The sequence below is a fragment of the Hippichthys cyanospilos genome, chromosome 17, assembly GCF_059441005.1.
Source record: "Hippichthys cyanospilos isolate Australia breed blue-spotted pipefish chromosome 17, RoL_Hcya_1.0, whole genome shotgun sequence".
Lineage (NCBI taxonomy): Eukaryota > Metazoa > Chordata > Actinopteri > Syngnathiformes > Syngnathidae > Hippichthys > Hippichthys cyanospilos.
The window spans coordinates 13534375-13549289 of NC_142385.1; the positions used below are offsets into that span (position 1 = coordinate 13534375).

General features: G+C 42.4%; 2 protein-coding genes across 2 annotated transcripts; one reads left to right on the forward strand and one right to left on the reverse strand.

Moving 5' to 3' along the window:
• The first annotated feature begins 264 nt into the window (after positions 1–264).
• tecpr1a (tectonin beta-propeller repeat containing 1a) lies at positions 265–10268 on the forward strand. The gene is made up of 24 exons (XM_088439383.1): positions 265–407; positions 1219–1473; positions 1545–1727; positions 1798–1920; positions 2599–2718; positions 2784–2958; positions 3021–3121; positions 3905–4006; positions 4093–4235; positions 4307–4812; positions 4902–5047; positions 5114–5269; positions 5536–5685; positions 5783–5940; positions 6052–6264; positions 6349–6445; positions 6520–6599; positions 6673–6729; positions 7066–7240; positions 7313–7448; positions 7556–7648; positions 7735–7841; positions 8013–8132; positions 8580–10268. Exons 2-24 carry the CDS (start codon positions 1228–1230, stop codon positions 8670–8672), a joined length of 3480 nt encoding a protein of 1159 aa, XP_088295509.1. The 5' UTR covers positions 265–407; positions 1219–1227; the 3' UTR covers positions 8673–10268.
• On the reverse strand, positions 9821–13474 carry bhlha15 (basic helix-loop-helix family, member a15). Its single transcript, XM_088439384.1, has 2 exons — positions 13301–13474; positions 9821–11665 (listed from the first exon to the last, which is right to left on the reverse strand). Exon 2 carries the CDS (start codon positions 11615–11617, stop codon positions 11054–11056), a length of 564 nt encoding a protein of 187 aa, XP_088295510.1. The 5' UTR covers positions 11618–11665; positions 13301–13474; the 3' UTR covers positions 9821–11053.
• Positions 13475–14915: the final 1441 nt, after the last annotated feature.

Consider the following 14915-nt stretch of genomic DNA (forward strand, 5'->3'; position numbering starts at 1 on the left):
TTGTAAACACCAAGTCGGTTTATTTGAAGAGCGAGCAAAGTAATATTTGAAACTAAAGGATTTTCTGTCTCGAATGTGAAAAATGAAGCAACAGCGGCCTCTGCTGGATGCCACCAAATACGAGTAGCGCCACGTAAAAAGTATTTACGCTCTCGACTGTGAAACATCGGGCAACAGCGGCCTCTGCTGGATGCCACCGTCATATACGAGCAGCACCATTGAAGCAACCAATGAGAAAGAAGAAACAGACCAGCGCTTCCGGGTTTGCACAGACTGAAGGTGTTTGTCATTATAATCATAGCAACGATCAATATCGATGGTTTCTTTTCTGCATCTTGATCTTAATTCTTCGAGGGATTCTTGGAGTGGAAGTTTTATCCGTGACGGTTGATGAGTGAAATTTTGAGGTGGGTACACTGTGGTGTTGCTTACGTGTTATTTGAGGAGGTTAAGCTTGTAATCCAACGCTAAATAGAATTTACAAACGGTTTTGTAATTTGCAAACAGAGATGCAAAGATGCAAACACATCAAATTGCTAATATCTAAAAAAAATGACGCATAAAACGCTCCGTCTGTCGCTAGTTTAATCGCGTTTGTCACCATAGCGACCAAACATTTTAAGTACTATCACGTTGTGGGCTTTGCTTTCTTATTATCACAAAATAGTACATTTTAGAGGACAACATATGAATGGGATGTTTCTTGGTACAAAACTGGACGAATCATATTCAATATGCATGGTAGTAATACTGTGGAAAAATGCAACGTTTAAGTTTCCTTTGAAGAAAGGAAGATGTCTGTATTAAATATTTATTACGTTTGCGTCTTTAACAGATACACATGCATACACGTTTTCGTGCAAATATAAATACAAGCGCAATCCTTAAACAAATAAACATTTTAATTTCCAATAATTTAATGCCATAGTTGTACAGGTGACGCTAGATGACCGCCAAATATTATATATATTAATAATACGTAATGAATCACTGGTATCAATGGACCAATTGCATTCATGTCTGTTTCTTTGCACAAACTAAACTTTATTTTGCGAATACACGATAGTAATCATATTGCTTGTGCTTTTGTAAATGAGCACCTCTCTAGTCACAGCCATGCTGTTAGCGTCAACAAAGAAACTCCTCGAACGATAGAAGCTGCAAAGCAAAAGTTGTCAACTTGAATTTTACCAACAGTTGATTCTTCTTCTCACAAAGGTCCAGTTTATGGTCCCCGGTGCAGTCATGCCCACCTCCCGGCTTTGGGCAGTGGATGTGCATGGACGGGTCTTCAGCCTGTCCACCGCCGGCCAGCAGTGGGAGCGATGTTGCGACTCTGCTCAGTTGGCGTTTAAGCGGGTGGCCGCCGCTCAGCAGTGCTGCTGGGGCATCGCTTGCGACAACAAGATCTACCTGAACGTCCACGCCTCTGACGTGCACATACGCTTCCAGGAAGAAACCTATGAGAATCAAGTTGGTTTTTGCAGAAATCTGTACCCGGTGTGAAAAAGTCAATTCACAGCCCCGTCTGTTTGTCTTGTCAGCGATGGAATCCTGTAGATGGGTTCTCCGAGCGCTTGTTGCCAAGCGACCGCTGGCCGTGGAGTGATGTCACCGGTTTGCAGCACCAGCCTCCTTCAAGTTTCCAGCTCCCGTCCAGTAGCTGGGAGTGGGAGGGTGACTGGTACGTGGATGAGAACTTTGAGGGGGAACCCACGGAGAAAGAGGTGAGTTCCTTTCTATTTTGTCCTTTTTTTTTTCATCCTGACTGTTTCTTATGATGGATGTGTTCTACAGGGATGGACTTACTCCATTGACTTTCCAGCTGTTTACAGCAAGGACAAAAAATGGAACTCCTGTGTCCGTCGCAGGCGATGGCTCCGTCACAGGAGATATAAAGCCACGGACTCTTGGGCTGAGGTATATGAGCAAATAATAGTCAATCCTTCTCATATAATGGGTTGGGGCCCATTATATTTTTTTATTTCAATGTTTTTGTTTTTTTTTTCAGTTTGAGACTAACGTATAACCTGTATAAACACTGTTAAAAAATAAATCGTTACCAGGTGTTGAAAGTTCATGTATATTGTATTTTTCTTTTGTTTAATGTTAAAAGGAGTTAGTTTTGGGTCTATTTATATAATTTATAGATAATGATTGTATTTATAGTCGGCACGGTGAATGGGGGGGGTGGCGCGAAAGGTTTTTATTATTATAACTACAATTGCAATGAGAATAAATTCTGCCGATAAAATCTAGTAACAAAACCTAATAAAAAAAACTAAAAGTTAATATAAAAAAAAATCTATCAACAAAATAAAAGACCTTTTTTCAGATATATTTATTTTGATATTGCTGTACATCGTATTGGAAGAAATGTGAAAAAACAGGCATTTGAGAACTGTAACATTAGAACTTAGTGACATTTTTTAATTTTTACATAGCACTGGACAAATAATCAATTGAGCATTTCGAAAAGAAATACATAGAAAACTAGCATAAGAACCAATTTTAACTTAAATAAAGCATAATATTGCACTGCATCTGTTGTGTGCACCTTAACCTCCAGATATTCACCTGCATCTCTTTTCCTGATAGATCCCCTCCCAGAAGACTTCTCTGCAAGATCCCTTCAGTGACATCAGCTGTGGGGGGTGGGAGATAACCGAGGAACCCCCTGGCCTCCTCTCACTGTGGGCCGTATCGCTACAGGGGAAGGTACAACCTCTCACTTCCTGTCCTTTAAACAGCTAAGGTCGCATGACACTCATCTTCTCTCTCAGGTGTGGTTCAGAGAAGGAATCTACCATCACAATCCTGAAGGTTCTTGGTGGAATGACATCTCCGTCCCTGGGGAGGTGGTCCAGATCAGTTGCGGTCCCGGGGAACTGGTTTGGGCTGTGCTGTGGGAAGGCCAGCTCATTGTCAGGGAGGGCGTCAATCGAGACAATCCCAAAGGTACGATTGTTGGTATCAACTTTACATTTCTGTTTTTGGGACTCCTATTTTCTTCTATCCAGGTAGCTCTTGGTCTGTGGTGGACTCTCCCAGTCCAGATGTAGGAGTGATGCATGTGGCAGTCGGAGTTAATGCTGTCTGGGCTCTGACCAAAGATAACAAAGTAAGTCCAACGAGCTTTCATTGTTCTTTCAGATTTAGTCTACTGGGACAAATGGAGAACTGAATTTAGTGATCCTTAGATGGGGGTGCACAATGCAAGAAATTGTTTACTGGACAACCCAGCTCACAGTTTGGATATAAACACACATACGATTGGATACTTATCCATTTTATACCTTAGATTGGTCAGCAGCCAATCACAAAGCACATGTGGCAGATAGTGATGAACAAATGAAGCTTTGTGAAGGACTTTTTGGACACTTCTTGATTTGATGCAGTGGAAGTTTGCTAGATTTCGACTGCACTAGTATTTATCTCCAAAACAAGAGCACCATTGAAAGATTTAAAAAAAAAAATCACATTTGCATCGTGAAGCTTCATTTTTCCATAAACGCAATGAACCAATCAGGGGAGTCGGAATACCTGAACTAAACCTGCATAAGCATAAACATGTCAACGCAATTTTCAATTATGAGGCAGACATGCTAACCACAAACAGTGCAGAACATTTGGGCCAGCACTAGCGCCACCCGCTGGATTTGTTGAATACTTTGTCCAATCCTTTGAATTTTACATCAAAGCACTGAAAAAAGACACCAAGGAGCTGAAATTTCACCCAAATGGTGACGACATGTCAAATTTCAACATTGCACGAGCACTAGTTATCACACTCAAATACTGCAAGTAGAATACAGAAGAATTCCTCCAAAATACTGGACAAGTGTTAAAGAATATTTTTTGTTTGGCTTAGTTAAAGGTTTAAACTGGTCCAATGCTTTAACAGGTGTGGTTCCGGCGTGGCGTCAACCCCCACAATCCCCGTGGCTCCGGCTGGATCAGCATGGTCGGCGAAATGGTCGTGATCAACGTCGGACTCAACGATCAGGTCCACTACAAACGACCACGACGCAAACAGTTGCGTAAAAGCTCTTTTTGATTAGCGTTATTAAAATGTACGCTGTTATCACACAGGTGTGGGCTATTGGTAGCGAGGACCGGGCCGTGTACCTCCGCCAGGGCGTGACGTCGAGTGAACTGAGCGGGAAAACATGGCGGGCGCTCACTGCCGTCCGAGATGGCGAGCGACCTCATTCCAGCGCCAGCAGTCAGCAGAGGTGAGGACGCAGGCTAAGATCTTTTTACAAGTCAAATTTCTTCTTCGTGACGATGTTCCTCCGTGGGACAGTGCTGGCTGTTACTTCAGTGAGTTGCATCCTCCGTCCGTGAGCGACATGGAGTCCGATCAAGAAAAAGTATCCACGGATGAAGTCAGCTGTTCCAATCTAGAATCTTCTGAGCAGAAAGTTGACGCCCCCAAAGCTCACATTCCAAAAGTCACAAGCGATAGCTTCATCTCTCAGCTGGTTTCTGACAAGGAGCCAGCTTCTACTGCTGTCCCACAGGAAGAGAGCATCCCTGAGGAAGGAGATAGTCGCACTCCGGGTGACCCCGTTGACCCCAAGTGGAGTAATGTGGATCTGGAGGTGGCGCAAAGCCAGCAGGCCCAGACTGGGATTTTGTCCGACAATGCAGACACCTGCAGCCTGTCGTCTGTGGCCACATATTCCCTCGCCATGGAGGAACCTTATGGGGTAGATGGTCACCCGCTGTGGGCGTGGGTCAGTGGTGGGGGCTGCTCCGTGGACAGTCACTCCCAACTGAACTGGTTCCACAGCACCTCGAACGCCTCACGTGGGTCAAACAGCCGAGCCATTGAAGCATTTTTTTCCCCCATCTCTCGTTATTCATTTATCTTCTGATATTTTTTTAATCCTCCCCAGTATTAGCCCAGTCCTTCCAGTCCTTGAGCCTGTCGGTCACACCAGGCCAGGAGGCCACCTGGCGGAAACAAATCTTGGAACAACTCAGTGAGAGGAGCAAGAGGGAGGTGGATGATTTCCGACATTATGAACAAGCCATAGAGCAGGTAAGGAGGCCTGCAGAACTTCATGGCGTCCATACTCGGATGTGTTTCTTACGTTCTCCATGTTAGTGTGTGTGGGTAAAGAAGGGTACGATGCAATGGTGGAGAGACTGGAAGCCCCACAAGTGGGTCGACGTTCACTTTGCGCTTGAGCAGTTCTCAGGACCAGAGGGCAATAAGGACGGCATCATTTTCGTCTATTATAGCTACCACGAGGAGAAGAAGGTTAGTCATTTTTGGGTGTTTGCTTCTTTGTCAAGATTCAAGAGTTTTATTGTCATATGCATAGTAATACTACACGATGATTTTCTTATTCTGGTCACTTCCCTGAGCAGACTACATAATCGAGCAAATAATAAAGTAGGCAATAAAACAAAAACTGGAATAGGGCAATAAGGGCAGTCATAATGAACCACTCTTAAATGGAAAGTGCATTTGATTGGTCAAAATACTGCTCAAGGGTTAATGCGGTTGTTAATTTCCCACTGCAGTACCTGCACGCCTTCATCAACGAGCTGACAATCCTGGTGCCTGTGCTCAATGACGACAAACACACTTTTGCCATTTACACACCCGAGCGAACCAAAAAGAGGTGGCCCATTCGAGTGGCGGCTGCCACAGAAGAGGAGATGCACGATTGGGTAGGAAGACCTTCTCGACGGACTCCGAAAGTCTTGCTAACATGATCCGCGTTTAACATTGAATGGTTTTTCGAATCCTACGTTGTCCTACCTCCAGCTGACACTCTTGAGCTCATCATGCTGCGACTCCAGAGGCATTCAGGGTCCTCCTTCAAAACAAGCCATCTGGTCCATCACCTGTAAAGGAGACATCTTTGTCAGCGAACCCACCCCCAACCTTGAGGCCATGCCGTACCCCACGCCATGCGACCAGATGTAAACAATCCAAATAGTAAACTGCAGGGCTCAAATCATGAGAAAAAAGTTGAGGATTACAGTATTTTTTTTTCTTTATAATTTGAATGAGGACTTTTCCTGTTCTTGCAGGTTCTGGCGTCAAATTGGAGGTCACCTGCGTATGGTGGAATCCAACAGTGTCGGAATCGTTTGGGGGATCGGTTACGACCACAACGCTTGGGTCTATGCCGGCGGCTACGGCGGAACGATTTACAACGACCACGTTTACACACAGACTGATGTCAAGAGCGTCTACATCTATGAGAACCAAAGATGGAACCCTGTCACTGGCTACACCAGCAGGTACAGTGCTGGCTTGGCAATATTTGTTTCTATATTGTCTGTAAGTATTTACAATAATCCCGTTTGATTCCGAAATGCATTTAGGCGGCTTCCCACCGACCGCTACATGTGGAGTGACGCCTCAGGTTTGCACGAACGCACAAAGACAAGCACCAAGCCTCCATCCCCTCAGTGGACATGGGTACGTACATTAGCTCATTTATTTACCGGGCAGCGAATGGACGGACACCGTCCTAACTTAATGGTTGTCTTCAGGTGTCCGATTGGGCCATCGACTACGGCGTCTCCGGCGGGACGGACCGAGAGGGTTGGCAGTATGCTGCTGATTTCCCAGCGTGAGTTTCAGGAGTCGTTTTGAGTTCAAGCGACTAGCTAGTGACAGGGATTTATTTACAATTTTTCATGCAGATGGTACCATGGCCAGAAAACCATGAAGGACTTTGTTCGACGCAGGAGATGGGCCAGGTAGTCTTTAAAACGTGGAATTACGTGACAAGTATCAGGAAGTGTAATTAAATGCTTTTCAATGCCGCCAAACAGTATTTTTTATTTTCAAATCAAGAGCAAATTAATTGGAACATGGAGCTAAATCATGTCATAGTGGCAATTTTGCGAAAGGGTGTATGCCTTTGAAGTTTTCTACAGATGCACTTTGTCAGATGTAATTTTGTGACAGGTGAGCCAGAAATGAAACATTGTTACATAATTCAAAAATAAAATAAAAAAAAAGGCTAGAACAATTGATGTATATTCTTGAACAGCAGTGGTTACTGGTCAGTAACAAAACGTTCTTTTGAACAGGAAATGCAAGCTGACCACCACAGGTCCCTGGCAGGAAGTCCCGCCCATTCAACTGAGCGACGTGACCATCCTGCCGTGCAGCCTCGGTACTGGCGCGGATCTGGTACCCGTTTGGGCCATCAGCAGCAAGGGAGACGTGCTCTGTCGACTGGGAGTCACTGCACTCACTCCTGCTGTGAGAAAGGAAGATTATTATTATTATTTTTTTTTAATGACAACATTTAAAAGCATTGTTTTCATTCTGAAGGGAACCTCGTGGCTTCACGTGGGGACCGATCAGCCCTTTAAATCGATTTCCATCGGGGCTGCGAGCCAAGTTTGGGCTATCGCCAGGGATGGTTCTGCCTTTTTTAGGGGATCCGTTTCTCCTGAGACTCCCGCAGGTTGGTGGAGGGAATTTAGGGGTCGAAAATGGACAGATTTGAATATTTACGCTATTTTTGTAGTCTGAATATTAATGATATAATTTGTGTTTTGTCTCCCTCTGCAGGTGAGTGTTGGTACCACATCCCTTCCCCAAGCAAACAGAAGCTGAAGCAGGTGTCGGTTGGAAGAACATCAGTCTATGCCGTTGATGACAATGGTGAGGAATTTGTTTACATATTTACCGCATATGGCATTTTTTTATGGATTTTACTTTTAATTCTTTGCTTATTTTATCCCGGTTAGATAACTTATGGTACCGGAAGGGTTTGACCCCCAGTTACCCTCAGGGCTCCTCATGGGAGTATGTTTCTAACAATGTACGCAAGGTTACCGTTGGGCCTTTTGACCAGGTTGGTACCAGAATTCCACAAATATTTGTGTTCTTGTTATTTAGGTTTCATAACGGAAGATAGAAGGCCAATGATAAAAAAATAACACTATAATTGAACTTTACTGTACTTTTGTCAAACTTTTTGTGTAACGGCAGTCGGAAGATGACTCACGCTGCGTTCTGATTTTAGGTTTGGATCATAGCCGATAAGGTCCAGGGAAGTCAGAGTCTGAGTCGCGGGACAGTGTGCCACCGACTTGGGATCCATCCTTTGGAGCCCAAAGGCCAGTCGTGGGATTACGGCATTGGGGTAATGAACACATTTGGCTTTATTTATCAGGAATAAAGTGAGGTTTCATGAACCCAAATGATTCTAGATTCAAATGCAAAAAAAAACCCAAAACAAAACTGGAAAAATAGTAAGACTTAACAACCTGTTGACATTGGGATGCAAAAATTGGGTTTGGCTTTGAAAAGCAATGTTTACACACATTATAATTCACTATTATCTTATTTTAGACCCACTTCAAGCACAACACAAAATATGTACTATGTATATATTCAACGTTTTTTGGGTTTTTTTATATATGAAAAAATATATATATTTATATATATGGAAAATTGTATTGAATTTCTAGACTAAAAAAAAATATGAAAAAAACTAAAAACGTTTTATTAAAAAAAAAAAACGCATTGCATTAAATAGGATGTCAGAATATGATTTTTATTTATTTTTCGCTCTTCTTTTGTCACCTAGGGCGGATGGGAGCACATCACAGTTCGAGGGAATACCATGGAGCCGCCCCGGTTCTGCTTCCCCGCTCCTGCAGATACTTCTGAACAGAGCTAGACTGTGACAGGCAAAAAAACTTAACGTCAACTTTAGGTGATGTTGTGACACTCGTCGGCCATGTTTTTAAACGTGCGATTACTGTACACACAAACCTTCACATAGTCATCCTATTTTCTCTCTGCCTTTGTGGGACTTTTCTTTCTTCTGTAGCACAAATAGTAGCTCCACAGTTCCCATATATATATATATATATATATATATATATATATATATATATATATATATATATATATACGTTTTTTTTTCTTATCTTCATCCACATTTCAGCAAGTTTTGTACCGTGGTAGAGATGTTTATTGATCCTGTATAGAGAAGTGTGTAGTATTCTGTATGAAACAAAAAAAGCAGAACTTAAATGCTTCGGGTAATTTGTAGAATGCTGAGATTCCTCCTCTGATGTCACGCTGTGTATTGTATACAGTGTTCCCTCGCCACTTCGCGCCTCACTTTTTGCGGCTATTCAGAAGACCGTCACTTTACAGAAGCGCCGGAGTTTGAAGGAGTCTAACAGCCTGTTAATACTCGGCCTTGTTCAGCCGCAAATGAAGGCACTATTGCTTAAAAGGAAACCACTGTTTGTCTTTGGGTCTTGTTCAGACGAAAATGAAGGCACTTTTGCGTAAAACTAAAGCACTGTTTGTCTTTGGTTATCGACGCAGTCATTGCATGACATTGTGGTGTTCGGGAATAACTTTTTACGACTTTTGTGGCTGTGAGTGAAAGAGATGTGCGGAGACATAAATGTGGGAAAGGGGGTGTGAGCGAATGCTTGAGGGAACGACAACGCAGGTGTAAGAAAACTTGCATTGTGAGGAATGGGTGAGAGGGTGTCGTGCTTGGAGGATGCGGGGAGAGTTAGCGGCGGCTCAAAATGCTCTGGCGCACCGCGTGTTGTAAAAGAAGGCAAGGTTTTATTAAAACACATTTCACACTTTTTTATTTATGTACGTGCGATTGCGGGATTCACTTAACGCGCTTTAATTTTTTGTCTCAGTTAGCTGCGAAAAACGAGGTCACACTGTATTTTTTTATTTTTATTGGTGGTCGGGTGCTGCGAAGTGACACAAACTAAGTTTTGAAATGTGTCAGAAGCAGCCAGCATGTCTTACGGGACACCTTTTGAAGTTAAGACAAACACCCTTAAGCACAGTTCTTAAGTTTTTAATTGTGTAAAGAGTTAAATAAACAAAGTCATTACGATGGGTGGGTCGCTCGTCACCACCCTCCAAATCCTTCACTTCATAAGTGTCTCATTTCCATGGTGGTTACTTCTTACCCTCAACAAGATGCTGTCTAGTGTTTGTTTTTAGATATTTTGATTATTATTGTTTTTGGAGCATGTGCAATGTATAATCGGGAAATTTTCACTGGATTTCATTCCTTTACTGGGCTTACTGGGGAAAAAATATTTTTATATCAAATATCCATATAGGAATTTGACTGTTATGTTTACAGATTATTTAGAATATTTTGCACATATTTGGAAAAAAAAATACAATAGTATCCTATATAGAAATATTACTGTTATGAGGTGCATTCTATACATGTAGTGCATGATTAAGTACCAGTCAATAAATACATGTTTTATTGATAGCTCATGTTCAGTATAATATCTCGCTTCGGGACATGACAAATATCATAACTCTTGATACAATATCTTTGCAGACAAGTCAGACGGGTCCGTTGTGTTCTGGGGTTGGATGGGGGATCATCACCATGGCGAGCAAACACTTTATTTAAATGCATGTGTTCTCTTCCTGAATTTTACAGTTATGACTCAAGGTGATGCTTGGCAGGTTTTTTTTTTTTTTCTTCAACTGACAAAAAGGCATGATCACGAAAAAGGAGATTTCCCATCTTTCGGGCAAAGAAATGAACTCGTTCACTCCCAAAAACGTTTTTATACGTTTTTTTTTTTTTTAAGGAATCCAGAAATTCCAATGCCAGGTAATTATTTGTTTTTTCTTTTTTGGTTTAATTTTTCTGTCCTGGATTTGAGGAGGGTCTAACGTTGGTTCTGAATGAGTTAAAAAGAGGACAGTCCAAAGAGCTCACCCTTCCTTTCACACTAGGGGTCTCCAACCACAGGTCCGCGGCCCGGTACCGGTCCCTGGATCAAATGGCACCGGCCGTACCGGAAATAATTATTCCTTTTTTAATGTTTTTTCTGAGTGATAAAAAGGTTATGGACCACGATTTCACATGATGGGCAGCATACTTGCATCTCCAGGAGCTGCGGTGTAAAATCAACGCGGTTCCGAGAGAACGCATCCTTCCTCACTGGATCCGACAGCAGTGCACCTGCGGGAACTAGCTTTCACCCCCCCACGCCCCCTCCCAAGTCCGTGCTGATCAAAGTCCAGCAGCTTCTTTCTCCGCTAGCTATGTTGGCTTAAAGTGTGCATGTGGGTGAGGTACTGGGTGAGGCCCTCCTCGCCTTCCTCCTCCAGGTGTTTCTGGTAGCACTGGAGCAGTTTGGCGGCGCTGGCCCCGGCCGGGACCTCGCCGGCGGGGAGGCAGTCCCCCGACATGTCCAGGATGATGGAGGTCAAGGCTTTGATGTAGTTCTTTGCCAGTGTCAGCGTCTCAATCTTGGAGAGCTTTTTGTCCGTCTTGACGTGCGGGATGGCCTCGCGTAACGCTTGGAAGGCGTTGTTGAGTTTGTGCATGCGCTGGCGTTCCCGCTCGTTGCTCTCCAGGCGCCGGATGCTGCGCTCCTTGGTGGTGGAGCTGTGTTGGCGGCGCCGGCGACCTTTGCTCCCCCCTTGCCGTTTGCCCTCACGGTTCCTCAAGGAACCTCTCCAGGAGCCGATCCTTTCAGAGGCCTCGGAGTCTTCCTGCTCACTGGAGACGGCTTCCGGTTCGGTGTCTGGTTCGAGATCTGGCTCCGGGTCGGACCAGGTTCTTCTGGATGGTTTCACAGCTTTCCCCTTGGACTTCATTCTGCTTCTGCGCCCAAGTCTATGAAGATGTCACGGTGTCTGGGGGTTCTAGAAGGACAGAGAGATGTCACGGTGCGTTCAAGTACACGACGTCGTCAGATTAGGTTACAAAGAATTTCATGGCGTGCTTCAAAAGCTTTCTATCATCTAGTGGAAGAGCAAATTGTTCTGTTTGTTAAGGTGCAACATTGGTGTCAAAGTTAAGGCGTGTGGGCCAAATCTGGCCCACCACATCGTTTTATGTGGCCCGCCAAAGCTGACCAAACATGTTAATTTGTGTGTTTTATTCATATATATATATATATATATATATATATATATATATATATATATATATATATATATATATATATATATATATATATATATATATATATATATATATATATATATATATATGAAAATAACACCCAAAAAAATTTTTTGAAAAAAATATGAAATTCACCAAAATGTGACTTGTAAGGTCTTGGCCAGTTATATCAAAAAAAATTAACTCATTCAATTCCAAAGACGTTATTTTTAAACATTGTTTTAAGAGTATAGACATTCAATTTTTAAACCAGGGTTTAAAAATGACAAATATTATACTAATAAATACTATACTAAATTACCCTTGGGTAATTGATTACTTTAGCAGTTCCTTTGGCTATCTAAAGTAATCGAACATTTGATTAGCTAATGTAGTACTATGAAAGATAGCCATTTTAGACCCCCCTTTAGCCAAACACTTTAAAAAAAATAAAAAGTATAAATTATTTGATTGAATCCTGGATTTAAAAAACCAAAACATTATTTTGTCTTTGAGATTGAATGATTTGATAACGCTGCAATACTGCAAGCATTATAACCAGTAAATTGAACTATAATTGAACAAACTCGTATTCTTGATTTAAAAACCATCTATTTGTTATGACTGTAAATGTAATATAAGTAATGTGGCCCACGACAAAAGAAAAAAAAAGGCTTTGCATCAATAATTTAACAAAGATGCGTGGTAATAACTCTCAGAAAAATTGAAGTGGAAATGAATACTTTTTCATTAAAAAAGAAAGTGAATCTAAATTGTGTCAGGGCTACAAACAACATTTGACAATAACGTGTATCCCCGAAGGTGAAAGTACTATTTTTTTTTTTCTTTTGGAAAGAGCAATGGCTGACAAAATATTTACTTAAGTTATACAAATAACGAGACGCTTCGTTATTCGATCTAAGTTCTTCCACTGCTAATTTTTTTTATTGTAGGATTTCATTTTTTGACTCTAATTTTAACTGCTTGGACTTCTACCACGACCAATATGGTGCAGGTACGTTTTCCTGTAAGGGTGTATACTTTTTTTTTTTTTTTTTTTTTTTGAGTCGGTCTCCAATTAAAACAGGCACGCATCCCCTCTGTATCTAATCAGTCAGTTGCAGTGTGAAAACGGCACGATGTCGGCCCGGCTTATCCTCAGCTTGAGCGATAATGTCAATTTCAAGGTTAGACTCACAAACAACACTCCAAACAAACGACCGTTTCAACCATCGCTCTATTTTTGCACTATTTTGAATGTTCCGATAGAATTCCTGCCAAGTGAAATCTAACGAATGAACTTGACAAAAAACGTTGAATAAACAATCACTTTTAAGTTTAAAAAAAAAAAAAAAACAACACTGATGATACGACAGCCCAGCTTAATCACTTACCTTTTAAGTGAACTTTTTTTTTCTTTTTCTCCGATGGCTGCTCACAGGAAAAACGTGGCTTTGCCGACAGCCAGTGAACGCACCATCATACGTGGATGAGCGGCTTGTGGAGAAAGCAGCGGTGCATGACCGTGCAGGAGACGCACACAGATGTCAGTGTCACATGTGAGGGACCCGGAGCAGAATGAGGTACACGTTAGCGCTCCTCAGCCAATCGCTGAGCAGCTTGCAAACAAAAGCTCCGCCCCCAGCTCTTCATTCGCTTCCGTTACAACAGGGCCCTGCAACTTCATTCTACCATATAAAGTTCTCATTTTTATGAATATTTGTCGAGTTTCTTCAAATAGTCCACATAATAATGATAATACACACACGTGTAATAAATTATAGAAATGTGGAGTTGCCAAAGCGGATTAAACATTTTTGTATGGGCAAACTCATTGGAACGAATTTGCACTTACGTTCAAGTGTATTTGCAGTACAAATACGTCAGAAATATTTGCAAATGTGATCAAACATTCTTGAAGGTTATATAGCATTTTTTTTCCCAGAATGCCACGGGGTTTTGACGAGTATACCTCATAGCTTATCGGGAAAACGTGTGCAAATGTGCGAATCGATATTTACAATATTTTCGAAAATACTTGCAAATATGTTCAAACAAACTTGTAGGCTAAATGCTAGGAAATGACTTTTGTTCCCATGTTGATGAGTATACCCCATAGCATTATGGGAAAAAAAATACACGCGTTTAGCATTGAGAATAGAATTAGAAAATACATCCTCATGTTTGAACATACTTTAAAAAAACTATTTGAACATATGCGGTCATATTTGCAAACACGTTTCCGACGACTTCAGTCAAAAATATTTACTTGTAAATATGTCTCAGCATACTTTTAAAAAACCTTTTTGAACATATGCGGTCATATTTGCAAACAACGACTTCAGTCAAAAATATTTACTGGCACTTCCACGCCTCAATAATAAAGAAATAAAATCCTGGAATAACATTCATGCGAATTTTTAAACTGAATGTGTTTCCTCAAGTTTAGAAAGTCAACGTCCTCACATTTATAGCCATACAAGTACACGTGTGTGTGTTTTTGTGTGTGTGTGTGTGTGTGTGTGTGTGTTAGACTGGTCCTGCCAGGCCCCCCCCCCCCCCCCCCCTCCCCCCCAGGTACACTGTATCTAATCAACCCAAACTCGCTGATGCTAGAAGTGTGGAAACATTATCTCCTAGTTTGAGTTTGTTCAGTTTCTAACTTGCTTGGCCCGAAGGCTTTGCGCTGTTTATTTAGCCGCCGCCGCCGCCGCCGCCGCCGCCTTGATAAATCCCGAGCCCAATACACTTTCAGTAATCAGGCTAGCAAACAGCGGCCGCAAATTCGCTCCGGTTCGAGCGCGGCAAAATTTCATCCGTCCGCCGCCGGGTCATGTCACGGCTCCAAGGACACCAGTTGGCGTCGGGTAGATTTGGATGCTGGAAAGGTACCAGCGGGTCTTACGCAAGCCGCTGTGTAATCATTGGGCCGTCGTGTCATACCGTATCGGCGGCGACGCCGCGGGCGACGGGTGCCTCCCATCCATTACGGCACGGGGGAGCGAAAAA

Coding starts and splice junctions, on each gene's coding strand:
- tecpr1a (XM_088439383.1), top strand. CDS start 1,228: ATGGTCCCCGGTGCAGTCATGCCCACCTCCCGGCTTTGGGCAGTGGAT. Junction 1,474..1,544: donor AAGAAACCTATGAGAATCAA/GTTGGTTTTTGC, acceptor TTGTCTTGTCAG/CGATGGAATCCTGTAGATGG. Junction 7,649..7,734: donor CTATGCCGTTGATGACAATG/GTGAGGAATTTG, acceptor TATCCCGGTTAG/ATAACTTATGGTACCGGAAG.
- bhlha15 (XM_088439384.1), bottom strand. CDS start 11,617: ATGAAGTCCAAGGGGAAAGCTGTGAAACCATCCAGAAGAACCTGGTCC.